Genomic DNA, 15,278 nt, shown 5'->3' with positions numbered 1-15,278 from the left:
CAGCACTGGGAGGTAGGTGAGGCTGTGAGAAGAAGGCTGGCCCAAGTTGCCCAGTAAGTTCTCACAGCAAACAGGGATTTGAATGGGGACCTCCTCAGTCCTCTATACTAGTGATCCCCAACCTGTGGGCTGCGGACCACATGTGGTCCTTCGACTAATTGAAGGTGGGCCCTGAAGGATGCCTTCCCCCCCCCCCGGCCCTTTACTTCATCCCCCCGGCCCTTTACAACACACTTCGGGTGTCATTGTCTCCCATCAATCCCAGATGGGACTATCTCGTTGCAGAGAAACAAGCTCAGGTTTCCCATTGATTTGTCATTGTCATGAGTTAAAATTTCCATGAAAATAAAATGTTCCTTATGTTCATTGTTGTGGCGTGTCTGTATCTTATTTTGAAGGGATGTTTAAACATTACCATAGCGATCAGAGAGCGTTAGGGCAGTGGATGAGAGCAGAGGAGTAAACTACCCCGCACCACCACCGGGCCTCAGTAAAAGGCGTTGAGTGGTCCCCGGCGACAAAAAAATACTATACTGGGTCTTTCTAGCTCATGCTCCACAAAATGGGGATTTCGTCAGTGTTTTTCAGTCTAAATCTCTTATCTTTTCTATAAGAATAGAAGCGTATGTTGGGAGGGAATCAGTTGTAAAGGTTTGTGGGTGATACGACTTGGTAATGTTCCAGATTTTTCATCTCTCTAAATGCCTTATCTCCCACTCTCCTTAGTGTATATCGATTTAGCCCTTTGTTTAGTGAATTTTTCAGTGCATTTCACTAAAAAGAGGATGTACAAGTGTATTTGTTTTTCCTAAGGGAATACATGGTATAGCTTTGCCAGATTTTTGATCTGGATATCATTTTACTGGCTATGATCTTGTTGGTTTAGTGCTTGCTCTTCACCCATTAAAGTTGAATGAGAGGCTCTTAAATCTAATACTTGGAGTCCTTACTCAGCTGCAGCTACTTTTGCCAGCTCTGGGCTTGGAAATACCTGGAGATTTTGGGGCCGAAGCCTGAGGATGGCAAGCTTTGGGGAGGGGAGGGACTTCAGTGGGGTATAATACCATAGAGTCCACCTTCAGAGTGACAATTTTCCCCGGGTGAACTAATCTCTGACACCTAGAGATTTGCTATAATAGTGGGCGACTCTCAGCCATCCCCTGGAGGTTGGCAAGCCTGCCTACAGCGTGTATTAAATGAACACTGAGGGGAGACCTGATTCAATCTTAGCAACATCAGGCAATGACTTCAATGTGTAAACTTAGCCTTCACAGAACAAATATCAGATTTCCCTTTGCACACGGTGTCCTGCACGCTGCTCATATTGTTTTCATCATCCTAATTGTTTACATTGCTGTGTGTGGAAGAGGCCTAAGTATATAGAATAAGGAGAGAGAGAGAGAGAGAGAGAGAGAGAGAAAAGGTTTGGGATCCAACACAGCTCTGCAGTGCTGTCTCATTTAAAGGCCGGTCTGTTCATCAGCTGGAGCAAGGGGATTTCTGTTCTTGGCTCTTGTCATTGCTATTACTATCCTAAGCCCCAGCAGTCTCAGATGGGTTCCACATGGTGACAGGTTTTTGCAGCTTTCACCATTGCTGGTGCGGCTGCAGATAAAACACAGCAACAGCAGGGCTTCCGCATGGTAGGCTTCCCTACACCAGTACCCCAGAAGTATTCTCCGTTACCCGCCTTCCCTGGGGCGCTAGCACCAGAGTATTGATATGTTGATATTCCATTGTAATGCTTGGTGAATTTTAGGTTTCATTTTTAAAAGTAAACTTCTAGCTCTTCCCTTTTGAAGATGTGTGTTTTTCCTTTATATCTCTATAAGGGCTAGAATCTTAAGAAATGTAAGCTGAGATTTCAGAGAATCCAGTACACTTATTGTGATATAGAGACGTAACAATGTTCTGGTGCCAATTTATTTAAGCCCTCCTCCCCCAGGGGTGGTGGAAAGGAAATGGCTACCATGTGGGCTAGAAAACCAAGATTTTCCCACCCTCACAGCAGCCATACAAGCTTTACTGTGACCTTTCCCAAAACCTTGGAGCAAAGTAAGTTTAAGAAAGATTGCAGAGAAAAACCCTGGAAATCCCGACAGGTGCATGAATGTGTGGGAGCGGGGGAGCAAAAAACTTCATAGAAGTATTGAACCTGGGGCAGGTAACCGGTGCGGGAAAGTGGCCTGATTCCACAAAGGAGGACTTAAAAGTTTTGCAGCTGTGTAACTGTCAATTTCAAATATGTGTGTCAGCTCAGCAGTAACTTGAGGAACATCAAGAGCAGGGGTAGGCAAACTGTGGCTCTCCTGATGCCCGCAGGCTACAATTACCATGAGCCCCTGCCAGCAAGGCCAATTGGCAGGGGCTCATGGTAAATTTAGTTCATGGATGTCTGGGGGACTGTCGTTTGACCACCCCTGGTATAGAACCCGGTATAGTTCTTCCTACTTAAAAAACAAACAAACAAGCAAACATGGCACCAAACATGCAAGAAGCTGAGAATGAACTAAAAATTAGGAAGTAAAGTAGAGGCACTGAAGATGCATGCCACTGTTGTTTCTCCTGTCTCAGGGTTGTTTTCATCTTCTCAGCTGTGTTTTCTGATCTTCACAGATTGGCAATGTCATCCTCATCATCTTTGTCAGCTACTTTGGGAATCGAGTTCACCGGCCTAGGATAATAGGTTTTGGAGGCCTGCTGATGGCAGTGGGAGCCTTAACTCTGACCCTGCCACATTTCCTCCTGCCCCCGTACGAATACTCTACAATATACTTTGGTACGTATTTTGTCAAAGATCTCTGCCCCAGCCCTTGTGCAGAAGGTTGGGGGCTTTGTGAAAACATGCCGCCTCCTGTTCTTTCTTTTTTGGGGAGTGGGGGGAGTGTCTGTCCCCAAAGCACTAACACTGGAAACTTCACTGATCAGCTTTCGCAGTATCCTATGAGGTAGATAGGATGTCTCCCTGGTAAATAAGCTTGAAAAACGTCATTAAATGTGTAACTACCTGGCTCTGAGCCATCCTTTCTTCCAAGATCCCCTGTGGCATGCTACAGTCTGTTACTTGCCTGTTGTGGGTGTGCCAAACTGGATTGGTGCCAGAGCCACCTGGGGCAATACATGCTTTGGTTCATGTCTGGTATCAATGGATGCTGTTCCATATTGAATCCCTTTCTTCGGAGTGTCAGTATCAATGGAGGGCCCACGAAAACCATGCAAGGACTGTTTGCAACAGAGAGATCACTCCAACTCCATTGTAAAACATATGCCTTCCTCTGCTTCTTAAATTCAGTAACACAAAAATGGACAGATGCACTTATCTTCTCACAGCCAGCTCTGCCTCCAAACATTTGCCCCTTTCAAGCAGCGTGTTGCCTCATAGGCTGGCAAGGAAGTGTTGTTTTTCATGGGACCAGCTGATGTTACCTGAAGTGGTGCCAGGCTTACGTTGAGAAAGTCAACACATCAGTCATGATTCTCTTCTCAAAGAAGGGAGGTGTGAAAAGGGAAAACTTATCCAAGATGGTTGGCAGGTACATATGGCTTCCTTCAGTGCCTTCTAATCATAGGAAATGATCATGTAATAGCACCTAGTTCTTCTGTCACATTTATCTGCAGAGCATCTAGGCACATCCATGCAGGAAGTGAAATGAAAAGCATTGTTCCCACTTGCCCTCAGAAAGGAAGGGAGGCATCAGAAGGCTTGGCAACATCACCTCTGAACCCTTCCTCACAACCTCTTCTGCACGAAGACTGCCAGTTACACCCAGAATCATTCTATGCAGTCAGCTAATTTTGTGATACTTAGTTGGTGTATTTATTTGTTTGCTTTGTGTGCTGCCCTCCCAGCAAGCTGGCTCAGGGCAATATAAGCATAGTGTTTACAGCCATGTTGGAATTGTGCCTGTGAAGAGAAAGCATATGGAAAATGTCACGTTGAAGCTGAAAGTCCATATGGATTTTGCAGGCAAGGTCTGCCATAGTCCAGTTCATAGAGTTTTGCTGTGGATTTTGATACAAGTTCTTAGATGTGTGCACCGTGGCCCGTTTGTCAAAGCATGTGCGAGAGAAATTACCTCTGATAGGAAATGACCTTTAAAATGTTAATGCCAGCACTAAAGCTAACAGTAGGGTAGGTCCACAGAAGTTTAAAGGAAGATACAATTAGTGACAGGAATCATTATGTTACTGCTTTCTGGCTACCTAAGTAAAGTGCATGTGTTAATAGTGAAGGCCGCCTGTGGCCTGTATCTCTGGGCTGGACCCAGCAATCTGTCAATGAAAGATACTTCCCACAGATCTTTCCCACTTCCCCTTCTCCCAGTAGTCATTTCTGACCCTGAGAAAACTGATTTCCAAAACTGTGGAACGAACATGGAGTGAAACCCATGGTGGACTGCAGTTGGAGAAGGTAAGGCAGTGGAATTCCTGCCTCAACTCTCAGCAAAGTTGTGCTAGTGGAAGAGAAGGAGAAAGCAATTTTGCAGCCCACCAACATGATTGATTATTAGTACTTGTGAGTCCCGCAAACCCCAGGAATAAACTTCCCCAGGGCTGGAAATGACTGTTGGGTAGAAGAAAAAGATCTCAGAATCTGGAGTCCTTTGTGCTAGTGGATGACTCTGTGTCTCAGCCAGGATAAATTCTCTCACTTAAGATTCGATGGCTTCCTGTTGGGTACATTTCTGCAAGGCTTGCAGGTGTAATCTCTCTGTGATAGTTTTTAAAAAAAAATAATCAGAAAAGAGGGCTTTTGGAGATGGTTTCTTGTTAATCGAGAACCAATGCAGTTGTGAGTGTATGACAAGTATCTCGGAGACCTGGGTCTGAATCCCCACTCCTTCCACAGAAGCTTGTTGGGTGATGTTGAGCCAGCCATGCTTTGTCAGCCCAATTTACCTCACAGGGTTGTTGTGAGGATAAAATGGAGGCAAGGAGAACAATGTAAGCCACTTGGTGTGTCCCAGTGGGGGAGAAAGGTGCGATCCAAACAAATTAAATAAAGTTGGTAGATAAGGCCTTCTCTGAGCAAAGTACTTTATAGAAACAAAAGGCTCTCTGTTTTTCAATTCTATCAGTTTGGTTACGACTTATCTGTTTGCTTATAACTATTTTGTATTTGTATGTCCAGACTGGCCTTAATCCTGGGACAGATTCAGATCTGGTCTACATATGCAGTGTATGCCTCCAGTCTTTCTTCACTGACTTGTGCAGGTGCCACTCACTTCTTCTGCCCCCAAGCTTCTTACCACGACTACCTTTAAATCTTTCCCCAGCAGACGTTTCCTGAGGAATGAGGGGAGTGGTCCTTTGCCTCTCTTCCATCCTGAAGGCATGTCCTCTCTAGTCAGGGCTGCAGCTGAATCTAATGCCTTGTTGTGGCCCATGTTGTGTCCTTTGGGCCACACCCATCCTACTTAACCTTCACAGTGTTTCTACTGCCATGGCTGAGGCCTGCCTTCTGACACCACAGACCTCCTTGCACTAGACACAAAGTACTTTGTTTCTCCTCAAAATGTTTCTCCTCAAATATGCTTAGCAGTATCTTGTAAAATGGAAAAGAAACCATGAGATGGGATTACTGATATACATTTGGTTAAAGTTAATTTAGTTGGTATTTTTATCTCCAAACCATTTTCACTAAACAAAAACACATTTTGGCATGAAATGCATCTCTAATATAGCCCCCATGGTAATTGAATTATAAGAAAAAAAAATCTAAGATGGTTAGGAAAACTTGTTTCCTGGAAATACATTCCAATCTCATGTAATAACAGTTTCTTAATGGACATGCAAGTGAATGTTAGTGAAGTTGTGTTATTGTGTATAGAAATCCCTAAATTACCTGGTTAGAATTTTTGCTTCTGATCAAACCCCACCACAGGGCTACAGAACTTCTCATTAAGAGCTATGGGTTGACGGGAATGTTCGCCATTGAGAAAATGAATAAATAAGTAGGTACAAGAAGGAAGAGCATTAACGTGCATGGCAAGGGAGATCACATTTAGCTTAATTTTTGTATTGCTTGTAGAGTCCCAGCAATATTAAGAATTATTTTGTTCACTGTAGGAGCTGCAAGTCCTTTGATTCACAGTTTCAGTTCACTGTTTCTTCCATGGACAGCTTGTTTACAATCAAAGCTAATGGATAATGTGAAAGCACACATGGGGCATGGACAGCCCAGCAGAGTCCTTATGAACCCTTTCATAATCATCTAGCTGGCTTTTGTTCTCCTTGCGTTCTACCTACCTACCTAGATTCTACTGTAGAACACTATATTCCATGACATATCAATGCATTTTGTTCAAAGCCATTTCTGAGCATAACTCTGCAAGCAGTGTTGCAGTAATACCTTGAAAGAAAAGGGTGAGAATAGCTGTTGATTGAAATGAGGAAGTTTATGGTTCTGGCAGGACTCCAGGACTGAGGGATCATTAGGAGTCAACTCCACCTCATGTGTAATCAGCTCAAGCATTTACATGGGCTTTTTCAGCTCCAGAAAACAGTTCTGAAGTCCGTATGTTCACTGTCAGTTATATGGCATGTTACATACCTGGTACATAAAAGAACTAATAGGGGGGCTGAATTTCCCCACAAGAAGCTACCATATACTGAACCAAAGAACTGCTCCGTCAGAGGCAGTATTCACTCCTCAGACTGACAGCAGCATTCCAGGTTTCAGATGGAGGTCTTTCACATCACCTGCTACCTGATCCTTACTTGGAGATGTTGGGAATTGAATTTGGGACTTTCTGCTTACCAAGCAGATAACCCTACCATTGAGCTACGATGCTTCCTTGGCCCAGCATATTGGCCCAGTTTACTTACTGTGTATTAGGCTTCCACAGTGAACCAAAAGCAAGATGCATATTATATTTTCAGCACAGGTGAATAATGTATGTGCAAAGGCTTGGGTCGCTTTCCCATCTGTATAGTTTTTAGGCAGACTTAGAAGTGAAAAAATTATGCTTGTGATCAGGTGTCACTTTATTTTTCCAAGCTGTTGCATTGTTTTCTTCCAGATAAGAACAGCAGCATCTTAGGTGAGCTCTGCCTTGGAAAGAATAAACTCCCAGTCACAAACACGTCAGCGGGTATCCCGAAAGAACAAAGTTCATTGTGGGGAATAATGGTAGTTGCCCAGCTGTTGGCAGGAATCGGGACGGTCCCAATCCAGCCTTTTGGAATTTCCTATGTGGATGACTTTGCAGAGCCAAATAACTCTGCCTTGTATATAGGTAAGTGCTGTCCTGTACATTAAGTAAGACTGTACTTTTCTTTTTGAAACTTGGGCTCACATTACCTTACTTGCAAGTGTGCTTTGGGGGAGGATCCTCCTGTTGCATTCTTGACATGTAGTCAGTTCTGCTAAATGTTACAGATCTGATAGTCCCATCTATTGATTATATCCCACCTTCTTCCAAGGGGCTCAGGGTAGTTCGCATGTCTCTCCTTGTGGGTTTTGACCCCACCTCCACTCTGTGTTGTAAGTTAGACCCAAGGTCACTAAGTCAGCATTATAGGAATTTGAGCCCAGGTCTCCCTACTCTTACTTGGACACCACTACCACTACGCAGCACCCTGTAATGTAAACTGTAATACTGAAAAGCTCTTACACCCTGTACTGCTAGCAAGAATGACACAGGTATGTTGCAAACCCCTAAAGTTCATTTCAGCGTGATTCCTTGAATCACAGTGGTGGCGGGGAGAGTGTATTCCTGTGAGTGAAAACTGCAGTGTTCATGAGAAATTCTTATCAAAGGAAGTTCAGTAGAATGTAATAAGAGGCCTTCTGATATAAGCAGGACCACGGGAAGAACAGGGACTGAAATAGGATTCTACAAACTATCAAGCAGTTCAGGTCCAAGCTTTAAAATTGTCAGCTGATTGTCTTAATTTGGCTTTGCAGCAAAGGTTTGTTCTTATGGATGGAGGGGGAGAAGACTTTTTTTTAAAAAAGAAAGAATATAGTTATTAAAAGCTGTACCCCAGCTCTTGGCACACTGTCCCTTGAGACTGTAATGCCTGCCCTATATCTTGTTGCCACAGCAGCCTGAGGCTCTTCAGCAAGTGGAAATTATTGGATTTTGGCAGCCACAAATTATGAAAATACTAGTTCCTTATCTAAAAAGCTTCCAGTTGTCTCTAAGGCCATAAAATGTTTCCTCTAGTAGACTTCCAAATGATTCTAGTATGGACTTATGCCCTGAGCTATTAGTATTCCAACTACTGTTTGTTTGCTCTCTGTACTTCTACTTAGCCTTTCTTGCTGAAAGCAGATGGTTCCAGATGACCCAAGTCAGGCCTGATTCAGTTAGAGATGTGTACTTAAGAAGCTCCAAGCATCTCATTAGCTTTCCTGTGTCAAATCTTGTCAAAGGTATACTTCAGTAACATTTCAGGTTCATTATGGGTATACAAGTAATTCTATTATGAAATCTATTTCCATTTTAAGCTTTCATTAGAGCATAACTATTGCTCTCTTTATACTGACTAAATCAATAGAACATTATACCATCCATCTTTGTTACCTGGATAATTAAGTGAGCAATTACAGAAGTCCAAAAGAAGTATTTATTTAATTTACTTTTGTATTTATATACCACCCTCCCCTGTAGCTCAGGGTGGTAGGTCAAAGCAAGGACCCCCTTTGGAGAAGAAACTTACTATTCAGCTTCCCTTATCTACTGGATTTTATCATCGTCTTTGAACAATAGCTGATACATTCTTATAGCTTCAGACAGCATACAAAGTTATCTATGCTTCAAAAATATAAAAACTGTTAGCTCACTCTTGCTACTTTTTTATTTCAACAAAATATGTTTGCAAACAGTGATTACAAGTTTCTCATTCATATGAATGTATTATAGTGCTCAGCCAACACACCCATCTTTGTATAAGGTCCTTAGTTCTTTTGATGCTGCAGATATTATCTGCACCTTGCCCTCAATTAAGAAGAGGAGGAGTTGGTTTTTATATCCCACTTTTTGCTTCCCAAAGGAATCTCAAAGTTTACAACCACCTTCCCTTCCTTTCCCCACAAAAGACATCCTGTGAGGTGGGTGAGCCTGAGAGAGCTTTGACAAGACTGCTATGTGAGAACAGCAATATCAGGGCTCTTATGAGCCCAGGGTCAACCAGCTGGCTGCATGTGAAGAAGCAGGGAATCAAACCCAGATTAGAACAATATTGATATGAGTTCTGATCTGCACAACAGTGTTAATATGTGGTCTAATCTACATAAGGCTGTATAATTGTGTTACTACTTTGTTTTTGTCCCTGTCCAAGTCTGTTTGGGGTCTCTAAACTCCCTTTTTGGTATGCTTTAACTAGGAAGTCAGGCTAGACATCTGTTATTGTTATTGTTATTGTTATTAATGGTTCCCCTCTAGTTCTGGCTATATCCACAACAGGATTACATAATCAGAACAACCAATGTGATAAGTACAACAGTATGCCTTACTGTAAACAATGTAGCAACTAGATTACAAAGATCTGAAATCATTGCAGTACAAAGAAAGTACATACAGAAAGCAGTGTAATAAAATATAATTCATCCTTATCCATCCATCCATTGTTCCTCTTAATATTTGTGAAACAGCCCTAGTGGTAGAGAGTGTCCTGGCTGTCTGAGATGGAATAGGGCCAATCGGGGTGCGCCCAGCAATTTGGCCCTCCCTTTCCAGCTCCAGCCCTCCTTCCCTGGATGCTAGCCACGTTGCTCTCAGAGGCCTGAGAGAGACACACAGAGACACAGAGAGCCCTGCCAAACCACAAACGACCCCTGATTACCTGCTATGGCGCCTGCTGCAAGGGAGAAAGACAGAGACAAACTGCAAACAAGCCCCAAACTGTGACTGTTTCCCCTGATTACCTCCTATGGCTCCTGCTGAGAGAGAGAGAGATCTGCACCTGCTGGTGTCCCCTGGGTCTTAGTGCCCATTGCATTCCTGGTTGCAATGGGCTTTCTTGCTAGTCCAATATAATACATAAAATATATAGTGCAATATATTATAATCCCGTTCCCTATATAAAAGTGCAATACACTATAATTCGGTTCCATATATACAAGTGCAAAGGCACAAATAGAGGGAAATCTAAAATGAAGTGGAAATAGTAATCTGGCAGGAGGTAGAATCATACAGTTGGAAGGTACCTCCAGGGTCATCTAGTCTACCCTCTGAACTATGCTGGAACTCGCAACTACCTATCCACAGTGACCCCAGTCCCCAACTTATCTCCCCCCCCACACACACACACACAGAAATCTCCAAAATCCAGACTGGCCTGGGGGAAATTCACCTACCATCCCACAATGGTGATCAGCAATTCCAAAACTGATCCATTGGACCTCAGTAGGGCTTCTGTGGTACTGTGAGGATTAAATGTTTCTCTACATGGCTTGTTTTGGCTGTGGAATTGATACATAATTTGAAGCTGAATAGCCTCTGACAACTAATTCAGCCAGCTGTTCATCTGTTTATGGACTACTGTATATTTTAAGTAACTTGTTTTAATACTGCGTTTAAGCTGTAAACAGGGGAACTTAAACTTACTTGACTTTTTTAATCCTTGCGTTACCTTAATGCCTGAAGTGGTTCGGCTGTGGGCCTATTTTCCTGCTTTCAAGGTGTCCTCTATCTGTTGGTGAATGTCGGTGGTTTTAGGAGATGCCCAGCAATTGAAAGGTCATTCAAACATCTTGAGAGCAGGGCATGGTAGAGACCATAGAGGCTTGCAAGCACTGAGAACTGTGGGTTCATTATCACCTGTGGGATAATGAGGGTTCATTGTTCCAGACTATCTCTTTCCAGTTATTAAAAAGGAAACCAGTTAAGTGCTAACATTTCTTTCCAGTGTAGAAAGGAAAGGGGAAAACATAGTAAACATAATGATTAGCAAGTTGTAGCAGATAGCTGAAATGAGATCAGAGGGCTTTGTTTTATGGCACTAGTTCAAGCTAGTGCACAACCAGCAGTAATACTTTAGCAGTATTGGTCATTGGGCGGGCCAGGCAGATCTGATGGTGTGCTTAAAATAAGAACAGGCAATCACAGGCCCAGTTATGCGAGCAAAGCAGATGTGCATTCTTATTTTGTACACTATGTTGCTTCAGGTCACAGGAGGGGACAAGTAACTATCCAGACTGAACTGTGATTGTGTCATAGTTAAACCATGAGCAAAGCTTGGGGTCCTACCATATGTACTGCTCTGGTGGGAAACATCCATTTTCTGAAACAATGTGGTAATGGCATAATAAGCACAGACAGCCAACTGGATCATGATCCTCTTTCTACTGTCCTCACCCTGCTTCGCTTCTGTAGAATTAGCAGCTGTGGGTGAGAAGGCAAAATGTCAAAACTCTTAATGATGCTCAATGTGGAAAGTGATGCCAGAACCTCTGAGCCAGCATTAATCTGTTTCACTCCACATGGGAGTTCTCGCTCCTTCAGCTTTCCTGCTGACACCTCAGGTTATTATCCCAAGTTGTTATGCTTTTCCTTGAAATGCTCAGTTTTGTTCTTTATTATTATGAAATAATCTGTTGCAACCACAGTGTAAAATTAGTGCTGTAATTTTATAGTAAGTACAGTTCAGTCCGGAAACACTTGATCCATATTTTGGTACAAAAGACTTGGGTAGTCATAGTGAAATAAGTAAGAACAAGACACAATAGTGCTGAGTGCTGGAAAGTCCAGGTTCTTTGTGGCCTTTCTTATCCAAAGTATTCCATTTTCTTAATAGAGTTGATGCTCACTAAGTATCAGTTGCCAGTGCTGTACATTTTTATGCAATTAAGAGATGTCACAGCATTTCCAGTCTGAGTTTCAGCAAATTTATATGGATTTTGGAATCCATGTTCCCCAAAGCCAAGTAGTCTTCAAGGAATATTTTGATATGCATTTGAGTCTACATGAGAACTGGTGTGATATAGTAGTTAGATGCTGAATTGGGAGGCCCAAGTTCAAATTCCGATTCTGCCAAGGAGGTTCACTGGGCATGACGCATACTTTAAGCCTAGCCTATCTTATAGAATGGAGGTGGTGGGAATAAAATAGAGGAGTGAAGAATGTTTTTAAGGCATTTTGGGTCCCTGCTGAGGAGTAGAAATGTCTAAATAAAGAAATGAATGTCATGCTGAACAATAAGCAATTAATATAAATATACACAGAGCCTCTTGTGGCGCAGAGTGGTAAGGCAGCCGTCTGAAAGCTTTGCCCATGAGGCTTGGAGTTCAATCCCAGCAGCCGGCTCAAGGTTGACTCAGCCTTCCATCCTTCTGAGGTCGGTAAAATGAGTACCCAGCTTGCTGGGGGGTAAATGGTAATGACTGGGGAAGGCACTGGCAAACCACCCCGGTGCTTGCACAGGGGATACCTTTACCTTTACCTTTATAAATATACACAATTTGGAATTAGTTGATCTGCGTTGGATCATTTAAATTTCTTGATGGCGCATTAATTTTGTTGGTTTGGGGTATGAAAAATCAGAATAATTTATTTGCAAATGTGTCCTACAAGATGACTTTTCAGAAGTCAGTCATTTTCACCTCTGAAGTACGTGAAAATCTTTTACTGCTTACTTGGGTTTGATGGCATTGTCTAATAATGAAGTGAAGAATATGTGAAGTAAAGTGAGGTAAAATGTTTTGTGGACCTAGGATCAAATATCCTCCCCTGATAAGCTTTATTACGCCACATGTGATGAGCATATGAAATGTTGGCAGAGTAATTAACACAGCAAAAGTGCATAACCTGATTAAAGAGTAGATAAAAGTTTATTTAGGAGTTAATATACTCATTTAGGAAAAAGATACATGTTCCTAACTATATCCCTGGCTGAGAAAGAGGGTAAGACTAAGTGTGGCACATTTGAAAAAAAAGGGAAAGTGACCCTAAGAGTAGCCATCTGGAGACATGAGGAAATACACTTAACACTATCCTATCAAATTGTCTTCTTGCTGCCCCCTTCAGGGTCTTCTCTTCTTCTTCGTACACTAGACAATGCCTTTTTCAACATGAAGTTGCCTCATGGATCCACCTTACTCAATATTGTATTCTCTGACCTGCATAAAGAGGTCTCATTCAAAGAGAGGATTTTTCCCAATAGCTCCTGACTGGGATTTCTGCACTAAAGATTCCAGAGATGGAACATGGAGGTCGTCCAAGGAAGACAGATGTACTACTGAGCTACAGTGCAGCCCCACTTCTATAGATATGACTTGCCAATAGTCCTTTTGGGGTTTGGCAGCAATCTCATATATGGTTTGGCTGCTTGAATTCCCTTGATTTCAATGAATTTAAGCTGACCTAACTTTTTTTCAGGATTGCCACAGTCACCTTTTGTTCACAGTTGCTCTAAAGTACTCATAAAATTAGCATTCAAAAACACATTTGACTGTAATTACTACTGGCAATGCTATCCTATACAGAGTTACATCCTTCTAAGGTCATTGACTTCAATTGCCTCTGGTGTCTGCAGGACCTGGCAGCTCCTGTAAGCTATCAAGGAAATCTGAGCTTTTCTTTTTGTAAGCAAGCATGTTTCCAGTTCCCATGGGGGGAGCACCCTGTAATCAGCTTCTGCAAATGCTTTGGGTATGAAGGCACAATTCTGAAGCTTCCAAGTTGTTTGGGAGTGATTTGACTTCACAGTGTAGATCTCCATTTTGACTAACTCATCGCTGGGCTTCTGTCCATATTCTGTCCATATTCATCTGTTATCCCATATTCATCTGTTATCCCAAGTGTTTTAGGAGTCCTCCATTTCTAGTTTTCAGCCCCTGCCTCCAAGCATTCTGTTTTCAGTGTACATTTCAGCCAGTTTCAGTCCTTTTCCATGTATCATTGCTGAGCACTTTCCTCAGTTTGAGACAAATTGTGGATGGAGAATGGCTGAAGTCCAGCAAGTTGGAGGGCATCCTTTCAAATGGCAGACTCTCTTTGGATAAATAAGTGGTGCCATATTGTAGTGGTGAGAAAATAAGTGTCTTTTTTAGTTTTGCTTTTTCAAAATACTGTTAATCTCTCCTGTGTTCTTAAACAAATACTGTGACTGTATTGAGTTGGAAGCAGCTTAACTGACTCGCGCATGGGACTATTCATTGATTCATTCCAACTCTCTTATTTTCAGCAATCTTATTTGCCATATCAGTGTTTGGTCCTGCATTTGGATATCTCCTGGGCTCAGCAGTATTGCAGATCTACGTGGACATTGGGAGAGTTGACCTGAGTGAGTACCTGTTATTTTTATGTCACCTCTTCACCCAATTGCAATAGAGGTTTTACAGTTTAGGCTCTAAGCTGGGACTGCCAGGTTCCTGGTGGGAGCTGGCAATCTGCTTGTCCTACAAGTTATCTACAGCTATCAGTTTCCTTGGGGGAAATGGCGGTGTGGCATTTATACCCCACTTAGCAGATGTTATCACTCTGAGCATCATAACGTGGTGATGTAACTGAACAATAAGATTGGGCATACAGTGTGCAATAGTTATTCAGATCATTGCCTGTGTTTTTGAATGGGGATGACAAAGTTCAATTGTGGATAATCAGTCCACAATAATGATTGGAAGTCAGCTTTGCAAAAAACCAAAATAAAATGCATAATCACATTTACTAATGAACTTGTAAAGCCAGCATTCTGTGAAGGTGGAACTTACTCCAGAGTATTTTCAAATGGAAAAGCAACAAGTAAAAAATTAATTAAATAATATAAGCTGTCCATAAAAAAAGAGATTTCCTGGGTGTAGTGTGACAGGCTTTATGGTCTACCGTTCTATATCTAACTGGATCCAGGGACTAAAGCTAGAAGTTGGCTGTTTCACAGTGCAGGCCCATGTAACTTTCTAACTTTGTAGAAATCCATGGTCTTAAAAGGGTGACCTGAAAGCTGAATACTGTTTCTGTCCGTTTGCTCCATTCACTGTGGTGCTTGTTCTAACAGCCAGAGGCTTTCTTTTTAGATTATTTCAATGCGGAAGAATTTTGCATGTCTTTGGAGCAATGTGGCTTTGACTGAGACATACTGAAAGTAAATGTGCTGAAATCAGGTGAAAACGAAACCCTGGGTCCCTTCTCTTTGGTGGCCCTCTGATGATGTCACTTGATCTGAAGTGGGATAGTCACATCCAGGAAAGCTGTACCATTGTTTTGGCAGGGCAGGGCCTCTTTTTGTATGCACATTTCTTGATCCTGGAGGGCAGGAAGGCTGTGCAAGCAGCAAGAGTTGGAGAGACAGCTGTTTATTCTTTCCCCTCATGACAATGAGGGTAGACACTT

General features: G+C 42.4%; 1 protein-coding gene across 2 annotated transcripts in view; it reads left to right on the top strand.

Moving 5' to 3' along the window:
• SLCO2A1 (solute carrier organic anion transporter family member 2A1) overlaps nt 1-15,278 on the top strand; it is a 54,602-nt gene that overhangs the window by 21,334 nt on the left and 17,990 nt on the right. For both annotated transcript variants that reach the window (XM_077349097.1, XM_077349098.1), the window contains exons 3-5: nt 2,617-2,779; nt 7,023-7,238; nt 14,134-14,232. In XM_077349097.1, the coding sequence (XP_077205212.1) occupies nt 2,617-2,779; nt 7,023-7,238; nt 14,134-14,232 (478 nt within the window). The remainder of the gene's footprint in view (nt 1-2,616; nt 2,780-7,022; nt 7,239-14,133; nt 14,233-15,278) is intronic.

The sequence above is a fragment of the Paroedura picta genome, chromosome 8, assembly GCF_049243985.1.
Source record: "Paroedura picta isolate Pp20150507F chromosome 8, Ppicta_v3.0, whole genome shotgun sequence".
Lineage (NCBI taxonomy): Eukaryota > Metazoa > Chordata > Lepidosauria > Squamata > Gekkonidae > Paroedura > Paroedura picta.
The sequence above is the reverse complement of the archived record's forward strand: the minus strand, read 5'-3'. Positions and strand labels throughout refer to the sequence as shown.